The following is a 20,416-nucleotide window of genomic DNA, read 5'->3' on the forward strand; positions in this document are numbered from 1 at the left end:
ACACACACACACACACACACACACACACACACATATATATAATTTAAGCATGAAAGGGTTAAAAAAAAACCCTTTTTTTCAGAAAACGTTACAAGTTGAACCCTTTTCTGGAATGTTAGAGAACAGTTTTATCTAAAAGTGCACAGAATCATTCATTCCTTATCAGTTGACGCAGAGCCTTTCCCAGGAATACTAAAGACTGCTGAAGACAGAAATACACCACAATTGAGACGCCAGTCTATTGTGATGGACCTATGCACACACACATTCACACACTCATTCACACCTATGGTCATTTTATAGTGGCATATTTTTGGGAAGTGGGAGGAAACTTGAGAACCCACAGGAGATTCACACAGACACAGGAGAGCATGCGAAACTTCACACAGGGTAGCCTAAGCTCACGATCGACCTGGGGACCCCACAGCTGTGTGGTGGTAACAGTACCTGCTGTACCATCATACCCCAGAGTACAGAATCAATGCATGCAATATAAACAACGGTAAATACACACTACATACATGTCTACTCATTCACACCAACCAACACACACTCAGTAGATGTCTCGGAGGGAAGTAATGCGCAGCTTAGTAGTGAACTCCTGAATGGTGGTGTTTCCCCATTTTCTGAAATAAACAGTGTATTTCTCAGATATCAGCAAGAAACCATTGGCATCAAAGAAGCCTGGAATATCATCCGCATCCAGCCACACAAACAGTGCAGGTGATGAGCAGTAGAGATTCACTATGATCTTAATCCCAGTATCCTTCACAGTGAACTGTACACACACAAACAAAGTGTGGATAAAGAAGTGTAAATCGTTTTACTCTGGGTGTGTAAAGAATGGTGTGTTAAAATGGGTAACATTTTGACAATGAGTGTAAATGTTACAGTGTAACCCTCACCGTGATGTTGGGATTTTGAAGGCCTTCAGCCTCTTTTGGTGAGCTGAGGAACAGGTAGTTGGAGGGACTCGTTACACCTTCTGGGCCACTGAGGAAAAAGGTGACTACACATGATTTCCGAGTGCAATTTCCACAGTTTTTTAGCACCGTGGAGACTGGAGACTGAAACACCTTTGTGACCCCACCCCCTTTCACCATTGCCTGATCAGACTCCAGAGAACACTGAGGAGAAAAACTGTTCCACTGGTATAATTTCACCTTCAGGCAGCCAACATAGATTCAAAGAGAGAAAAGAGAGAAAATCCAGGTTGATCAATTTGTTAAAAATGTAAGACTTACATTCAATTTAAGGTCCCAGAGACAAAGAAAGAAAAGAAAGAAAGAGCACTCTTACAGTGAGTTTCAGAGTGTAATCTGTGTTCCTATCAGAGACAGCATAGATCAGCAAGTCTCCTTTATCCTCAACCCCCACTGATATGAGAGGACTGAAGAAATGCACAGCCAAGTAGTGAAGCATTTTCCATTTTCCACCAAACTCTAAAATACACGCATGCACGCGCACGCACACACACACACACACCACATGTGCAATACATTATGTAACATAAAACAGCAAAAATGTTGTGCTCTAATCTTATGGATATGTATGTGTAATTGTTACAATTATACATTATCATACAGTATAAACTATTGAAACAGCAATACCAATTCAATTGCTTTTCCTGTGGACTGAAGTCATTTGGGTTTGAGTTCAAAAGATGAATATAAGAAGAGAGTTTAGAATTTCAGAGAGTTTAGAATTTCGGTTTTTATTTCCTGCTATTTATGTGATATTTATATGTAGACATCCATCCATCCATCTTCAACCGCTTACTCTTTTTCAGGGTCGCGGGGGAACCTGGAGCCTATCCCAGGAAGCTATATGTAGACATTTTAAAACATAAAACATAGCACATTTTGTTTCAGAACACTCAATTTGTAGGCAAGCAAAAATATTGGAACATGTGACTGACAGGTGTTTCTTGATACCCAGATGTGTCCTGTTATTTTGACTGTTTAACCCTCCTATTATGTTGGGGGGAAAAAAGTTATATCCATTATGTTATAGGTCAAAATGACTTCCACAGTTTAACCCTCCTATTATGTTAATAAAAGCTGAATTCTCATGTCATATCATCTTTTGATCTCACATCCAAATGTCTTTGGTGTATAGCACAAACAAATTAATTGTCCTTGCTGTTCCAATAGTTTCGGAGGAGACTGTGCGTATTATAATATGTATAATTGTGATGGCTGTGGTGCGTATTGCCACACTGACCTATAGAGGACCAGGAGGGTGCCTGCCAAATATCATTCAGCTGCCAGTAGAGGGTACCCATGGTGTGCCCTTCACCCTTAACAATGTCACTCTGACTGCGGCGGTAGAATTCCGTCTGCGCTTTTACACACTGGGCCTGCATGACCTGCACAGACCAAACATGATGTTTGTGTATATTATTTTGGGCTACCATATACTCCCATTTTTTTAATCAATGAGATTGAAATGCGACGTGCGTGTCTTGTATTGTCACCTGCGTGATATATATAGTGTCTTGGTATCTTTGCCTGAGGTCTGTGTTGTTGGGAAGGATGTAATGTAGTGATGCTTGCATAAGCATCTGCAGATTTCCAGACTCATGGTGTTGTCGATGTTGCGAGAACGTGCTGTTGAAATCCCGGTCTGTAGCGACTGACACCTGTTAACATTAACAGAGTATGTACATGCACAGGCACACAGTGTATCCACATGTGTATCCAGAAGCTTTACCTTACTGAGGGTGGACAGTGAAGGCCAGGACTGAAAGCCGTACTCAGAGATGAAGCGTGCGTGGGGAAATGTCCTCCAGTCCCAACAGTCAGTGAGGTAGTTGTAGTAGTGGACGTCTCCATAATGAGTGTCATAGGGGTTCTTTGCCACCCAGCCTTCTTTCTCAGAATTCACACCATTGGTTGGGCTAGACACCAGGAAAGGTCTTGTGCTGTCCTCCTAAAATGAATTAGAAGTAAACCTTAGAAGTTTATCGTTGTTCACCATTTTTTGTCAAAAGACACTTTTCAGAGTCTCCGGTGACCTGCAGAGAAAACAGTGTAAGCAAATTCAAGAAATCAAATCACAGGCTCCAAGTGGGGCAAGAGAAAAGCAAGTTCGAATCCCGATGATGCCATAGACGTTGGTGACCGGTAGTACAAGAGAGCAAAATTGGCCGTGCTTTCAGTGAGGGAGGGGTGATTAACAGTGACACTAGTTCTAGACACTAGCAACAGCAGTTCAGAGGTTAGCCTTCACCCTTCCTGGTTGGTAGCTGTTATGTGATAGGGGAGAAATGCCTGATGGGTGGGAGAAAATAAGGAAAAAAATTAAAAAAGAAAACAAAGAAGAAAGAAATCAAATCACTCTATGATTGTTTCCAATAATCCCCATAGGAAAACAAAGGATGTGTCCTGATATAGGATATAAAAAAATAATAGGAATTTTATTTTCCTAATATAGATGGAACTATGGTCATTTCTACACTGTGTAGCCTATAACTAATTCCTTTCAGCATATTTTGAATTATGCAAATATATAATTACATTAGGTAAATATATATATATATATATATATATATATATATATATAATATAATATAACATATATTACCATATAAATAACATATAATAAAAAGGAAAGACAAATAACTGAAGAAATAAAATGAACACATTTTACTTTATCTTTAGAGAGGCCATATGTCTAGCAAATGTGTTTCTATGATGATCATTATTATATTATAATATATTCTAATATATTAAAACCGACAATATATTAATACATATAAGTGTTTTTCTGATTGTCCCCATTTTCTCCCCAATTCTGGTCATCTGCCTAGTTCCACACATCAACCAGCTTTCCCTCATCATATGACAGCTACCAACTGGAAAGGGTGAAGCCCATGAAGCCCACAAACTGCTGCTCATGCAAGGCAGTGTATCACACTGGCAGGAAAGCGCTATTTGCCCTCTTCTGTACACACAAGCTCAGAGATGCGCACAATTGGCTGGTGTCACCGTGATCAACACTTTCCTGTTGCACCACTGGGGAGCTCCCTGTATACATCAAAATATTGTTTGTAAATATATGTTTTAATTTTTAAGTATAATTTTTTCATGTGATATACATTTATTATATTATTAAGGAAAAAGCATTCTACTCAAAATTTGAATCTCACCTGCAGTACAATCTCTCTGATATTTTCCACATACAGTTGAATGTAGTCCTTTACGTAGCGAGGCTTCTCAGCAGGAGGAATAGAAAACCAATCGGCTGCTATAGCCGCCTCATTCTCGTTGTTTCCACTCCAGATGACCACGGAGGGGTGCGACTTGAGCCGTCGTACCTGAGTTACACCACATGAGCCCATTAATTGTGCAAATTTGAAGGTTTAAGGATTGCTGTGTTTGGGGATGAGTGTGTATCTACCTGTTGAATGACCTCCTCTCGCAGCGACTCAATTAAATCTTGGTCTGTAGGATATAGCGCGCACGCAAACATGAAGTCTTGCCAAACCTAAAACCAGATACAGAACCTGAAGTAGAAACAAATCTCAAATAACAAGGAATAAGCAGAGAGTAGACCTATATCATAATGCAAGAATATGAATACCATGATGCCGAGCTGATCGCACAGAATATAAAAGAGATCTTGTTCATAGATTCCACCTCCCCACACTCTCAAAACATTCATGTTTGCCATCTGTGCCGACAAGAGCAGTTGAGTCAAACTAACAAACGAAGAAGGAAACAATCAGAAGGTTAGAGTAAAAGAACTCATGCGAGTTTACATGTTAGCCGGGGATATCTCGTATCTACTAAATAGATTTTCATAGGAAGTGTAACATGAAAAGGTGGATTCTTGAGTGAGACTGGATTATGAAAGTGTGAAAAGTCTTACTTGTCTGCAGTAATCTGGTCCTGGAAGGCATGAGCCGGAATCCAGTTCGAGCCCTTCAGGAAGATGGGTTGCCCATTGATACGGAAGTAGAAGCTGAGGCCAGGAGAAGCAGGAATAGGTTCCTGTACCAACTCCACAGTACGGAAACCAATCTGTACCCAGAAACCAAAGTGAGTGAAAGAACTTGAGTAAAAGTGGAATAAAAACAAACAGATTATGCTCTTTTTACCAGTTTCTCTGCATGAAATGTCTCTCCACCCTCCATGTTGATATCTATTAGAAGATACTTCAGAGGTTGTTGTCCATGTCCAAAGGGCCACCACAGATCAACTGTAACACTCTTCAAACAGATTTTGCATTCCATTTTAGTGAAATAATTTGAATTTAGAGAATATAATCCGCTGCTACATTTTCTTACTCCCAATCTGACATAGGTTTAATTAAGATAAGGTTCTTTGTTTACCTGGTTGATCTGAAGGAGTACGGATGTGTTGCTTCGTTCAGGTCTGAGAAAAAGAGGAACATTCACCTCTGACTGTAACTGTGGCATAGACACATGGACAGCACCCACTGAGGCTGTAGTGACATCAAAGAACAACTCTACTTCCACAGTCCAGCATGACAGGACAGAGTCTGGAGAGAGAGAGAGAGAGAGAGAGAGAGAGAGAGAGAGAGAGAGAGGGAGCAAGAGAGGGAGAGATGGGTTGACCCCAGGGAGTGCGAAAGAGAACAATATTTAACATTCTTTCTAAGTTTGTTTTGACAAAATTTGGTTAATGTTATAATTTTACTATTTATATACACCACTGAATATCTCACATTTACTTTAATAGGAACACCAGTATTTTAATGCAGTTCATCCAATCAGCTAATCATTTGGCAGCAGCACAGTGCATAAAATCATGCAGATGCAGGTAAAGAGCTTCACTGAATGTTCATATCAAATATCAGAATAGGGAAATCTGTTGTGCATGAAAATCCCAAGGGATCAGCAGTTTTTGAAATACTCAAAACACACCATCTGGCACAACCAACCATGCCAAAGTCACTAAGATTTTCCCCATTCTGATATTTTATGAACAAGCTCTTAACCTGCGTCTGCATAATTTTACACATTGGATTGGATTGGATTGGATAATTGCATGAACAAAGTGGCCGGTGAGTGTATGTGATAAGTATACAGTGCCCTCCACTACTATTGGCCCCCTTGGTAAATATGAGCAAAGAAGGCTGTGAAAAATTGTCTTTATTGTTTAACCTTTTGACCTTTTGTTTACAAAAAAATGACAAAATACTCTGCTGTCATGGATATCAAACAGGAAATTGTTCAACCATGACTTCCTGTTTCACAGGGGTATAATATGAGGTAGCACATAGGCCAAATTCCATTAGCCATTCATAACAATGGTTAAGACCAAGGAATATAGCTGTGATGTGCAGCAAAATGTTGTTGAGCTTCACAAAATGGGAAGTGGCTATAAGAAAATAGCACAAGCATTGAAAATAACCATTTCCAGGTTAAACAACAAAGACAATTTTTCACAGCCTTCTTTGCTCATATTTACCAAGGGTGCCAATATTAGTGGAGGGCATTGTATATACAAGTGTAAGTAATAAAGTTGTAATAAACAGAAAAAGTGTCTGCTGATTAAAGATAGAAAAAAAATTGGTTCCATATATCTTAAAAACAACTTTGTCAAACAGAAACTTTTTGTCACATATTCCCCCCTATACAAATTCCCCCCTTTGTTTACACTGGGCTCTCTATCCTCTAGATAGGATAGAACCGATTATGATCATGGACATTCATTCCTCTGTTAACCCTGTCAGCTTGTAATGTGACTTTTGCTATGAACTACGATTACGATTGCCCAAATAAACACCACACTGATTCTACACGCTTGCGGATTACTTTATCAACCCAAGCGTCACACTTCTAATGCAGTATGGATTTTAAGAGAAAACCATGGTCTTAACAAATGTCCTGTAAACTGTACCATATTTAGGATTGGCGATAAAACTCAACTGCCTAAGGTTAAGAAAAGACTGTAGACGAACACTCTTCCAGATGCCAAGAGTGGGGAAAGATGGCCCCCAATCCCAACTAAATGAGCTCTGTGCCTGAAACACACAAAATCAACACGGTTATATCTCACTGTTGTAGACGAATTAGTATGAGCTAACATCATACATCTAGTTTTAATATACCTTTCGAATAAAGTTTACATGACACTCTCCTTTCTGTACAGCAGGAGGACATTCTGGGGGGACTTTGTATGAAGCGTGGGATTGACTTCGCTCTGCTGCGTAGGTCACGGCTGACATGAGCCATACTTTCAGAACATTAACATCCTTAAGTAGTCCTGCAACCTCAAAGTCCTGAGAATTAATGTACAAATATTGTACTGTTCAGTCACTGTATTATCACTTGTTTGATGTGTTAATATTTTAAAATATCAGGTTCTCAGCTAATCAGGGTGTTAAAATGAAAACAATTGTTTGGGGAAAATTCATTATTTGGAGGATATGTGTGAGAGTAAGTATTTTCCTACATATCTCCGGAACATGTTGTCTGTCTTTCCGATGACGTCTCCATTTAGAGATATAGTGGAGATTGTGTCCACACCTTCAAATGTGAGAACAGCTCTCCTACTCACTCTGTTGAAGCACACAGTATAAGACAAACTTCAACAGCAAGCAGTCACTGACAAATTGGCAACCTTGTGTTCAGTTAATACAGAAAGTTGGCTAATAGTACAGTAGGATAACATACTTGACATGGTCAGGCACAGAGAACGAAGTGGTGTACGTCCAGTTATCTAGAGAGATCCATCTGTAGACCAGGTCATTAAACCGATAGTATGGATCCTATAGGGCATTTAAAGTAGTACACAGTTATTTATTAGGATCGTTGATTGTCCATGGTTGGGGGGGGGGGGGGGGGGGGAGACCGTGCTGGGTGGATTTGTCTTGGGTTTTATGCTTGGTTGCTAACTTGACAGATCTACTTTTAAGTTTGTTTGTTTTTTGAGACAATTTAGATTTTGCTTTGGTGATGTAGAAGGCTCGGAGATTTGGACAGAGGGCTGTCAATCACTGCACATTAAAATATTAGTCCACCTATACTGATCTGATCAGTAGATTTTGCTTGTATTTGAGCAGTATTTTCTCATATTTTACTTTTCATCTAGACTTTGCTGTATGTATAACACCTAAACCATTTTAAGAGTAAACAATATGTTTCATGCAACTTTAAACTAAATATGTACTTAATGTCTAAACATAATAATAATAATACAAATGTAAGCTCACTGATGCATCATTACCTCAATAATCTGCTGTTGCTGCAATGCTGTATGGACACATCCGGGTACTTGTGCATTGAGTGAGACGGAACCATTAGAGTTCTGTAATTTCCATGTCCCGTCCAGGAGCAACTCATACACCCCCGAACTTTGAGACCTTACTTTGCACAGAAACAACGCGGGAAATGCTAAGAAAACGCAGAAAAACACATAAGTAGGTCCAGACTTGTTCCACATGGTTAATGTCTGATACTAAAGTGCTAACCACGCGTAAACCATCTCGTCTTTACTTATAAAATCACGATTGTGACGTTTTTAGTACTTTGACCAGCCCGGAAGTTACAATCACACGCGCAGTCAGTTGATAGATGCATGACTGCGCAGACCCAAATAACACTCCAGTTCAGTGTGTTCAAACCGTTATTCAAAAAAGAAGTCAAATTAAGACGCAGCGTTTCACGGATATAGTGTGTAATATATATATATATATATATATATATATATATATATATATATATATATATATATATATAAGCGTTTAAAGGAGCCTTGAAGCGTTTTCAAGTAGAAATTCTAACCGCGTCATATTTACATCTCGGAGTCTTTTGAACGTGGTGGATGCGTTCAAATAACGCAGGATGGAGAGCGTAAACAGGCTTTACAGATACAGGATAAATCACAACAAAACTTAAGATACCAGATTGTTGAAATATAAGTGAACAATTTCATTTGTTTTTGTCCTTTTGAGTATTTGCCATTAGTTTATTGTCGGAAAATGCGTTGGCAAATGATTACTGATGAGTAAATGATTATATAAGCAAACTGTTGTGGTTCCTTGAATGGGCACTGAACGGACCGTTCTTATCCACGAGGCTGCTGATGAAACCAAATTATTTCGGTAACTGCTTTGCTGTGCAGTTACTGATTGTGTCCATACTTGCACAACATTTGTTCCTCAATTGCATGACTGCGTGGAGTTGCTTGTAATTTTCAACAGTCAGCATCACTACATGACTACATAGGCATTTTCAATAACAAAACTAACTACAGTACTTTTAGACTGCTGCCATCGTGTGTCAGCAAATGGCTGAAAGTGAAGACTACACCATTTAAAATATTTATACTGTTAAAGAATAAATCAATTATCAATTCTGTGATAAACTAAGTGTTCTGCACATTGCACATTAGTTGTCAAACTCGATACACTATCACTTGCTATTGTGGATAGATTTGGGGGGGAAAAGATAGAAGTACAGTACTGGGGGAAACAATATTAACATTACATGTCCGAAATTAACAAAATGGGTGGGAGACATGAACAGCAGAAACACAACCGTCTGCTCACAACTTATCTGTCTATTCATTATCCAAGAAAAACTACTGCTGCTATAGGAAGACTACCAAACTTGATCTGAAGAATAATTATTTGAAACAGCTGACAAAAGTTACAGATTTAATCTGATTGTAAAGGTAAAATGTAATCAACACACTGCAACAGGCCCTGGGGAACTTATACAGTAAATAGAAATGAATAATTTTATATTATGCTTCATAATTGAGTTCACAAACATGGAACAGAAACACAAATGAGTTATGTAACTTTATTTAAGGGAAAAATTAAAAGCAGGACATTTAAACTAGTTGACAGAGGTGCATTTCATTGCTACAGATGTTAAAGCTTGGGCCAAGAAATGATCTCAGATTTGTAGAATGAGCAAACCCAAAAAAAGGCATCTGATAATCCCAGTACTGTGCCACAAGTGGCCTTCACTCTGTGTTGGCATGCAGTGCAGCCTGGAAGAAGCAGTAGCACAGCCTACAGTCCTCTGCCTGAGTAGGCCAACACTGTGCTCTTACAAAGATTGCATGAGGCAAGAGTTCAGTGTAAATAACTGACTTATTGACCACAAGACAAAGAAGCAGGGAGCAGAGTAAAGCCTCCACTTGATGAATGAGGTCCACATGATATTTGAAAAATGGCAACTCCTGCAGGTCTTCTTGTAGTCTTGTTTGAGCAGACAACTGCAGACTTTTTCTCCATACGAGATATATGTGATGAAATGGCGTTAAGACAGTGATCAAACACAAGAGCATAAAGAACAGTTTGTAAATATGTCCTGCCAACATCACATGGCATATTTCTGCGTCCATTCCCGTGCTATTCTGTTATATCTGCAAAAAAGACAAAAAAGCATTATAAATCCCGTGCCACAACGTTCAGCATAATCAGTCTGAATGTCAGGAAAACTTTATCCGTTTTAAAAGGTACACTACGTGAATGTGTCGATCTGATACAAATCCATTTTGGAGGAATACAGGTTCCTCCAACTTTCTGACAAATCAAATAAACCAGGAAGAAATGTTCCAGGAAGAAATTTATTTATATATACACACTGTATATCATTTTAAAATATACCACTTAGTCAAGTCACACAAAGTAAAAAGCAGTAAACGTGCATAATCTGATGGTTGTCAGAGCCATCAGATTAGGCTCTCACATTAGTTACGTTTACATGCGCCCATTTTCAATCACAAGACTGCGTATTGTGAAAGTACTGTTTATATGTACCCTAAACACTGCAATCCATATATTTGTTTACATGCGCATTACATATATTCCAAACAAAACTTCTTTGCAAGACATAAACAAACATATGCACCACTGCATAGCGCATGTGCGCAAGGCATTTTTTAATCCGATTGGGAAAATAGGTGTGTTCAAGCGTTTACATGGCAAGTGTCCTATGTCCTATTTACTGGATTATTTCAGATCTATACCACTCCTTACAATCCAATTGAAATTTCAATCGGATCGAGCTTGATCAGATCGATCAAGGTATTTACAGGAAAGCTTTTCGATCTGATTGACCCATCAATCTGATTACTAACGGAATATTTGGTTGCATGTAAACGTACCTAATCACCGCATTACCGTTACATGATTGTCAGGTCGACTCTGAGCAGCTCAGGAGCATCTTTTCCATTGTTTAATATTTTTGCATCCCAAATTGCATAATGCACAATAAGTAGTATGCTTAACTGATAAGGACACCAATAGCATATTGACAAACTATTTGGTATGGTAGTATGTGTTTAGAGAGTACTTGCAACAAGTATATATAATTATCTGTTTACATTTCCTCAATATTACAGAAACATTATGGGGAAAAAATTATATTTTATTGTGTACATCAGTGTGACCGTCAGCAGTTTTGACTCTTGGATTTGTACCAAAACCTCTTGACTGCCCTGCTGTAATCTCACAGTATGCTGCCGATTTGGCTTGCATCTACACGTCCAACAGACAAAAGCAGTTGTTTATGAGTCTTTAAAGTATTTCACTATAAGCAGGAAATAATTAAACATAAATTCTCATATTCTGCACTGAAAAAAACTGTCAGACTATTGACATCATGAAAGAAAATCTGCCACAATCACTTCCTAAATTGGATTTTACAGGATCAATAATATGCCACTGGCAGCTAAGCACCAAGTCATTTGTATTAATAATATTACAAACACAGACATGTCAGTCATATCAAGTTCAAATGTCAAAGATAATTGTGAATATTGGGTCACTGAGTTGGCTGACTGAGCATGAGACCATCCTTACAGGCTTGCTTACAGTGCTGTGAATAATTTATTTGTGTATATCTCGTACTAAATAGTTTTAGATCTTTAAACGAAATACAACATAAAACAAAGGCAACCTGCATGAACACACAATACAGTTTTTATTTTTTAATTTTTTAAGTGAAGCAAAAAATAAATAACTAAAATGATCGAACAGCTATCATGTTCCTTAACCATGTGAAAAAGTAATTGCCCCCTTAAACTTGAAATCTTTTTGTACCACCTTTAACCACAATAACTGCAACCAAACGTTTCAGATAACTGGAGATCAGTCTTTCACTTACTTCTAGGACTAGGACTTACTCCTACGCTGTGGATCATTGTCTTGCTGGACACAATCTAGTTGCATGCGAGTTTCAATTTACAGACTGAAGACCGGACATTCTCCTTTAGGATTTTTTTTTGGTAAAGAGCAGAATTCATGTTTCCCCCAATTGCCACAAGTCACCCAGGTCCTGAAGCAGCAAAGCATCCCCACACCATCACACTTCCACCACCATGCTTGACTGTAGGTATGATGTTTTTTTTTGTGGAATTCTGTGTTTGGTTTAACCAGATGTAACGGGACCCCTGTCTTCCAAATAGTTCCAATTTGGACTCATCAGTCGACATAACATTCTCCCAAAAGGTTTGAGGATCATCAAGGTCTGTTTTGGCAAAATTCAGACGAGCCTTAATGTTCTTCTAGGTTAGCAGTGGTTTTCACCTCGCCACTCTTCCATGGATGCCATTTTTGCCCAGTGTCTTTCTGATAGTGGAGTCATGAACAGTGACCTTTATTGATGCATGAGAGGCCTGTAGGTCCTTTGTTGTTGTCCTTGGCTCTATAGTGACTTCCTGGATGAGTAGTTGCTGTGCTCTTAGAGGAATTTTGGCCACTTCTGGGAAGGTTCACTACTGTGCCAAGTATTTCCATTTGGAGATAAAGGCTCTCACTGTGGCTCTTTGGAGTCCCAGAGCCTTTGAAATAGCTTTGTAACCCTTCCCAGACTGATGTATTTCAATCACCTTCTTCCTCATCATTTCTGGAATTTCTTTCAATTTTGGCACAGTGTGTTACTGGAAAAAACCTTTTAACCAACTTCATTCTGTTAAAAAAAGTTCTATTTAAGTGTTGATTTGATTGAACAGGGTTTGCAGTAATCAGGTCTGGTTGCGTCTAGGCCAGCTGAACCCCATCATGAATGCAGTTTCATAGATTTGGGGAATTAGAAACTACGGGGGCAAATATATTTTCACACAGGCTCAGTTGGGATTGGATAACTTTTTTTTTTGCTTCAATAAATAACTATCATTTAAAAACTGTATTTTGTGTCTACTCAGGTTGCCTTTGTTTTTATCTTAGATTTTGTTTTAATTTCTGAAACAATTTAGTATGAAATATACACAAAAACAGAAGAAATCAGATACTTTTTCACAGCACTGTATAGTTATTTTATATAATTATAGGGGCTAATAGGAAGTGGCCAGATATAGTGGTCTTGGGATTTCAGTTCAGAACAAATCATCTGCATTAAAGTATATTAGCAATGGTCACACATTCATGCAGTGCCACACAGGAAGCAGAATCAATGCAGCAACACCACTCTTTTTATCTTTACATTTCTGCTCAAAATGCACAGGCTCTTACCCCTCACCTACAACATGGCGTATTTCTCTGTCCATTCTCTTGCCATTTTATTGTACCTGCCAAGGCAGTGTTTTATATAAGGGAAAATGTACAGACAGATGGACATTATCTCAAAGCAATCCTCGAGAGGGTAGCAGGCTTCAAAGCATTATACCACTCATTACATGTAATCATTCATTTGAAACAGAATATGGAAATGAAACTGAATGGAATCTGAAATTATTTTACATCAAACTTTCATCAAGTAAAATAAAAACTCTATAGCATTACAGTCGATTTTTCAATGTATGTGAAAATGAGATGAGAAAAGTTTAAGTACAATTGAATTGAACTGTGGCTGCAACTGCAGCTGTCTTTGGCATGACATAAGAGATATGGCACAGTGGCAGGATTAATTAAACAGATTCAGTGGTCTGTGCTTTAGTAATGACAGAAATAACAGAGCGCTGAATGTCTCGACTGACCAATCAGAACAGAGTATTCCACAGAGGCGTGTGAAAAACATAATGGGCGCAAGTGATCAGCTTTCAACAAGATTACACGCGTTATATTTGTCAGCGAGTCTCTGTACAAGAGAGTACATACTTTTCTGTGTCTGTTTTGTAGATTCGTGCAATCTCTGGTACGAGAGGATCATCTGGGTTTGGATCACATAAGAGTGAGCAGATGGACAAGAGAACTACCAGAAAAAATGAGATGAAGATTAAGTCACAATAAAACACCTCAGAACTCATCATGTTTAGGACTAGGTGTATATACAATTTATTGACAGTTCCAGAATTATTGGCACCCAATAATACAGATTAAAACCTACTGCACTTGCACTGTATGGCCAAAAGCTTGTAGACACCTGACCACACACACATGTGCTCCCTCCCTAAACTGTGTCAAAGTCGTAAACACTCAATTGTATAGGATGTCTTTGTATGCTGTAGTGTTAGAATTTCTCTTCATTGGAACTAAGAGGCCCAAACATTTTCTGGCAAGACAATGTGTCTGTACACAAAGCGAGGTCCATGAAGACATGGTTTGCCAATGTTGGAGTTGAAGAACTTGAGTGGCCTACACAGAGTCCTGACCACAACCTCACTGAACACCTTTGGGATGAGTTGGACCACCAACTGTGCCTCAGGTCTCCTCAGCCAACAATAGCACCCAACTTCACTAATGCTTTGTGTCTGAAAGGGTACAAATCCCTACAGCCACGCTTCGAAATCTAGTGGAAAGCCTTCCCAGAAGAGTGGAGCAAAGGGAAACTGCCTTTATGTCTCATTACATTTCAAGAAGGGTGCCAATAATCCTTAAGTTTATATCTAATCTATATTTATATCTTTATATTTGTACCTTTAGAAATTGTAAGTGCAGGAGACCACTGGGACCTGAGGATATCCAGACAGATGCTGCCATTGCTGTTAATATTTGGGTGGTAGATTCTTGTGGTGAATGCAACCTAATCAAAAGATAGTAAAAGCAGGTAAGGCCAAAACCTTAATGTCAACACATGACAATAATATGCACACATATTGAACATACAAACAGAATTTCAGAATTTTACCTTTGGAGGTTTGAAGGGGTAGTCTGTTGGGAAGTGTATAGTCAGGAAGAAAACACCACCCTGATAGGGACTCTCGTTCTACGTGCAAACAGGTCAGGTTACTCATATTAATTACTAAAATAAGGATCCCATGTAGCTCCAACATGTTAACACAGTCATTACACTATATTAAATAACATACAATTTTGTGTGTTTGCATATAAAACCATCAAAATCTTAATGAACCTCTGAGTAATTAAAAACCATTGTTTTTAACCAAACAAATAAATCATGTTTTTATTGTTATTTCACACAGCATTTCTCAACATCTACAATTCCACAAATACTATAAGTTGTTAATTTTATTTATGAAAATGTTGTATTGATGTGTCAATTTCAGTGCAGCTGCATGACTTATGTTTTACTCTCTTTCTCAGACCAAGCCTTTTGGGCAAAAAAAAAAATGTGACCATAAGTTTGAACCTACGCATTTATAAATGTTCTGTGTAGGGCTGGTTTTAAAAAAGCATCTTCAAATATTCTTACCACGCATAGAAACAATATTTGCATTTCTAATTTGAATTTCAATTTAACCCACAGTTGAACTGTGCAAATGAATGAAAATCTGTCTTGGTTTTTTTTTTTTGGTTTTTTTTTGGTGTATACAAACGGAATGTCTATAACAGCATATCTTAACCTGGGGGGATTGGTCATCACAGAAAAAACTTTTATTTTAAACGATTGTAAACAGAGGTTCACAGAGATTGGATTTCACTGGTTCACTGGTCGATTTTTGGATATCCGTGCATGGAGAATACCGAGAACTGAGTGACATTGCATTGAAAAAACCTCTCCCATTCGCATCTCTACAAGTCAGGTTTTTCACTGCTGGTACCGGAAGTACAAGTATAGAGCCAAACCCATTTTCGAAGATAGTTTGTGTCTTCTCCTCAGCCATACTGAGCCACGACTGGACCACCTCACATCCACTAGGGATGGGGGGGGGGGAGGGGGTCGCAAAACATTGTCATTCTTAAAAGTGGGTCACACTCGCAAAAAGGTTAACAACAGCCAGTCTAACATGTGGGTTTACAAAAAATAACTACCCAAGATAACCTACTCCATCTGATGCAATATATGAGGTGAGATAAGAAATTAAAATACATCAAAAATTTTAAATAAGGCTTCTAGATGTTCACCTGCCATCCTGCATTATATCTTTGTGTCTTATCTTCTGCCTGTCAAAGGCTTTGTAAGCACTGATGCATTTGATTTGGCATTAAAAAAAAAAAGTGTCTATACAACATTTTTTAAAAATATATTGACAGATTCACTATGGTGCCTTTAATCAATAGTTATACAGTAGTGACAATAGTTATAATGTAGAACATTCTTTAGGTCTTCCAAAAAGTTTACTTTTGAGTGGATCCTAAATTGCTCACAATCTGAGCATACAGTACACTACATAAAAGTTAAAATCTATTTTAGTTGGTTATTAGCCATTTAATTAACATTAAAATCCATCAGCAACCTGCCAATGATTAATAAATAACCAGTTTTCTTCTGCAAATACTTGACTCAAACCTTCACCTCAGACCAAAATGATAATGACTAACAAACAATGAAAACAGAGAGGAAGAAACATATCTTCAGTTAGTGTGACTGATCATGCTCTGTATTTACAAATAAAGTAAAACTGTTCGAGTTTAGCTTCTGTTACGTCTCACTGTCAAAAAAATAAGAAAAGTTTTTTAAACCGGTTAAAGCCCCTACAAGGCCTTACTGTTATTGACATAGTTTTATAGGATGAGATGTAGTTATACTCACAGGACCCATGATTGTAGCCTGCCAATGAAATACTGAAACAAAAAGAACGATGTTCATGTTGTGTAAAACCAATGGAGCCACTTTCAAATTTCAACACTTTTGGGCTTGGGAACTCACCATCGTCCCCAACTGGACCTGCTGAACACTGTGCTGGAGGATCACGGGCCAAATCAGTCAGTTCCTACAAAAGAACAAGTGATTAAGGGATGGAAAATACGTGTGTTTGTGTGTGTGAGAGAGAGCGACAGAGAGAAGGAAAAATGCACTTTGTTAGGTTCTCATCTACGCAACGTAGGGCACTCCAATAATGCATTATTAAGATCTAATAAGATCACTAAAGGCACGAGCTGTTGTAATGATAATTGCTGTATGACTGTAGCAATATGAGCCCTGTGGGTGTACGTGTGTGTTAGCATTAGTGTATATTTAGGTACTGGAGGTCACGTGGGATAGGGGAGGGTAGAATGAAGCCAAAGCAAGTCCACAAGCATGTCTGGCTCCATTGGCGAGCGAGAACTGCAACGTTTATTTTTGCTAGTGGGTGGGACGACACCTGAAGTATACAGGATTGGAGCGAGAGGTCACCGAGTTAGACGGCTGACATCGGTGTTGCCAGGTCCATGGTTTCCCAAAAACCTCAGGGAACTTTCCTCAAACAGTGAATTTCACACTTTGATCAAGGTATTACATTTCTATATTTCTAATCAATTCCGTTTGTGATCAGATACTGACCCCATGATGCATCTGCATATCATCAAACCAGAGAAAAGCACTTACACAATGAACATACTGATCAGTAATTGCTTCCCCATGATGTTAGACTGAACAGAGATCAGGGGTTTTTTTTGTTGTTGTTGCTGTTGCTTTTGTGTCTATATTTTAAATGTCACTTCTTGGAGATGCAACTCCAATTTGAATTCTGCTGTCTCTGAGAAGAAACCTTTATTATTATTATTTAAATTCCATGAATTACTTTAACCTCAGGTGATGAGACAGAGAATGATGGTTATGATGATGATCAAAGTGAGAACTCCCACAATTTCCCATTGTAAACATACAACTCTTAAATTCAGCAGTAATTTCATTTTTCCATACATGGATTAGGTTATAAACACAGAGATATGCACACCATCTTTCAATGGAACTGGAATGATTTTCTCACTTTGCACTTTTGGGGGTAGCCAGAATTTAAAATGCCAAAACTTTACTTGTGATTAAGATATGTGCAACTAAAAGAAAGAAACAAATTCAGTTCAGGAAAACCTGTAGTTATTCAAAACTATATACCGTAGAAAATATTATCACCTGCACCAGAAGCCACATAAGCTCTCATACAGCGACTCCGGTTCCTAATCTCTGTACATTACTCTATAAATGTATCAGTTTGAATCCGTGAACTAGATTACTGATTTACTTTCCCTGCTGGAAAAAAAACCCCTCAAAAAACAATAGAAACCCTCATAGAATTTGTAATGGTTATAACGTTAATTGTGTTGGTTTTCATGGAAACTGTAATCATCCCTGTGGGTCTCTATTGGTAATTTGTTGCCTTCTATTAGTGGCATGTTATGTCTAGTGGATAACCATTAAGGACCAATAATGGTAATGGTTTAAATGGTTAGCTGTTGGTTTGTAATAGTATTTGTAGTGGAAACCATTAGAATATCTGTGATGGTTTCTATTGTTTCATTTTTTCCCAAAAGGGTTCCATTATTTAAGAAAATGTATAAAACATTTTGTTTGTTTGTTTTATGGAGAACAATCTAAGGTAAATCTAATCTATTTACCTGTTAATACTCTTTCAATCAAATCTATTGTATGATGTTACTTTGACATATTACGATGCATCTGACTTACGTAAAAGATGCTGGATGATCCCCTTTCGGAAGGAAAACGTTTTGGGTTTTGGTATTGTGCCGGTTTTATTGAAGCATTTGGATTATTTTTGTCAGACCTGGCAACTCTGGCTGATATCCATAACTATTCGCCTCTACACATTTGAGCATTGCGCAACTGCACTTACATTGTAGGACTAAAAACAACTCAAGAGGCGTGATTTTAATGTGGAGATTCTGGTTGACATGTTCACCAGATGTTCACCAAATCATCAACATGTTGATCACAACAACCAAGCGCAGTTAAAAAGCACTAACTGAAACATATGGAGTTTAAAAAAAATACTTTTTCCTAAATCACAGGCTAGGAAGAGCCTTGGGTGAATGGGGAAAGATGATCTTCTTACTATTTTAATCAGAGCTGGAGCTGAAGGGAGAAAACTAGCCTGTATGAACACTAAGAAAGGCTGTGTATGAAAATGGATAAAGGGGTAACTATGACACAACTTAGACACTACTGAGATCCTGTTAAACCTTTATCCAACATGAACTGAGATTATATTTACCTCTCCAGCAGGACTGTGGTGTGTGCAGTCTCATATACTGACAAGTGTGCTGACACATTATAGACAGAAATAACGCACAGCTGTCTTATCCGTTTCTTTTCAGGGGCCTGTTGAAGTATATATGCGATATGTAAATGTGTAAACCGGCTGTACACACAGCTGCATAGCTGTAAACTAAATCCCTCAGGCATTAGGCTGCACTTGTTACTGGGCTCCATGAGTCAAATGAACCGGTTTTTTTTTAACGTTTAGAAGAAAAATAAAAACGCTTTAGTGAAATCATTAGCGCATTGAATGCTTACCTTTTGGATTCGTTTAAGCGCCATCTTACCACTCACTAGCCGTAGTGGTTTAACGGAGCTCCACTGCAAACCCGCCGCACCACTGTTAACGCGCTGAACTTTTGGCGGACTGTTGCTATGCTTACCCAGTTTTACTGCATTGTTTTCCCCACCCGTATTCCTTAAAAAAAACTCACTTTCTTTGCTGGGATTGGCTCGTATTGACACGGATTATGCCCTACTATTGGCTAGAAGGTCACACTCAAAGGCGGTCCGCCAATCGAGGACGTTACGAGGCGGCCCTATTAGCGAGCCAGTCGCGCTAAAGGCGGGATTTGTCAGAATACAGGTAGGAAATATAATAGTCTGGGACTGTGTAGCCTAAACTGAAAGCTAACCTGAAACGTAGCGAACTAGGAAGCTTTCATGTATTTAGGTATTTTGAAGTTACTCAACTACAGTACAGAGAAATAAAAACCGATAGAGCATTTAATATACCAAATAATCCGGTTTTTGTCAATTACTTAAAAATAATTTCACTACTGATGAGATAAAATGTCCTTTAGGGTGACCACTCTTCCGCTTTTAATGACGCATAAAAGGATGATGTTAAACTTTTGCTGCCACCTGCTGCACAGGACATGACATGACATGACAGTACAGCATTTTTTATTATTATTATTTGATATTATATTATATTATATTATATTATATTATATAAAACCCCACAAAGAACAGTCGTTTGAAAATTCAGTTCACCATGTAATATACTGAAAACACATTATTAACTAATTGTGTGTGTGTGTGTGTGTGTGTGTGTATATATATATATATATATATATATATATATATATATATATATATATATATATATATATAAAATATTGTGTTTTAGTATTTGCATGTTGTATTTCTGAAGTGACCTTGTGAAAG

The 20,416-nt window shown here is 38.2% G+C and overlaps 2 protein-coding genes across 3 annotated transcripts; both read right to left on the reverse strand.

Annotated features, from left to right (window-relative positions):
• Positions 1-22: 22 nt before the first annotated feature.
• Positions 23-8,613, reverse strand: manba (mannosidase, beta A, lysosomal). Its single transcript, XM_053620882.1, has 17 exons — positions 8,199-8,613; positions 7,646-7,740; positions 7,425-7,530; positions 7,081-7,251; positions 6,870-6,993; positions 5,336-5,505; positions 5,102-5,212; positions 4,873-5,024; positions 4,585-4,702; positions 4,402-4,488; positions 4,151-4,318; positions 2,713-2,931; positions 2,477-2,641; positions 2,224-2,368; positions 1,300-1,442; positions 906-1,163; positions 23-778 (listed from the first exon to the last, which is right to left on the reverse strand). Exons 1-17 carry the CDS (start codon positions 8,412-8,414, stop codon positions 554-556), a joined length of 2,673 nt encoding a protein of 890 aa, XP_053476857.1. The 5' UTR covers positions 8,415-8,613; the 3' UTR covers positions 23-553.
• A 1,151-nt stretch (positions 8,614-9,764) lies between these two features.
• ube2d3 (ubiquitin-conjugating enzyme E2D 3) lies at positions 9,765-19,785 on the reverse strand. Of its 2 annotated transcripts, XM_053620884.1 has the most exons (8): positions 19,505-19,785; positions 16,919-16,982; positions 16,802-16,833; positions 14,996-15,073; positions 14,785-14,890; positions 14,026-14,119; positions 13,448-13,496; positions 10,262-10,349 (listed from the first exon to the last, which is right to left on the reverse strand). In XM_053620884.1, the coding sequence occupies exons 1-7, from the start codon at positions 19,526-19,528 to the stop codon at positions 13,448-13,450; spliced, it is 447 nt and encodes a 148-aa protein (XP_053476859.1). In that variant the 5' UTR covers positions 19,529-19,785; the 3' UTR covers positions 10,262-10,349. The 2 variants fall into 2 exon arrangements, with proteins under 2 accessions (XP_053476860.1, XP_053476859.1); XM_053620885.1 differs by lacking the exon at positions 13,448-13,496 and having other exon boundaries at positions 9,765-10,349; positions 19,505-19,776.
• Positions 19,786-20,416: the final 631 nt, after the last annotated feature.

Source organism: Ictalurus furcatus, chromosome 3 (genome assembly GCF_023375685.1).
Source record: "Ictalurus furcatus strain D&B chromosome 3, Billie_1.0, whole genome shotgun sequence".
Lineage (NCBI taxonomy): Eukaryota > Metazoa > Chordata > Actinopteri > Siluriformes > Ictaluridae > Ictalurus > Ictalurus furcatus.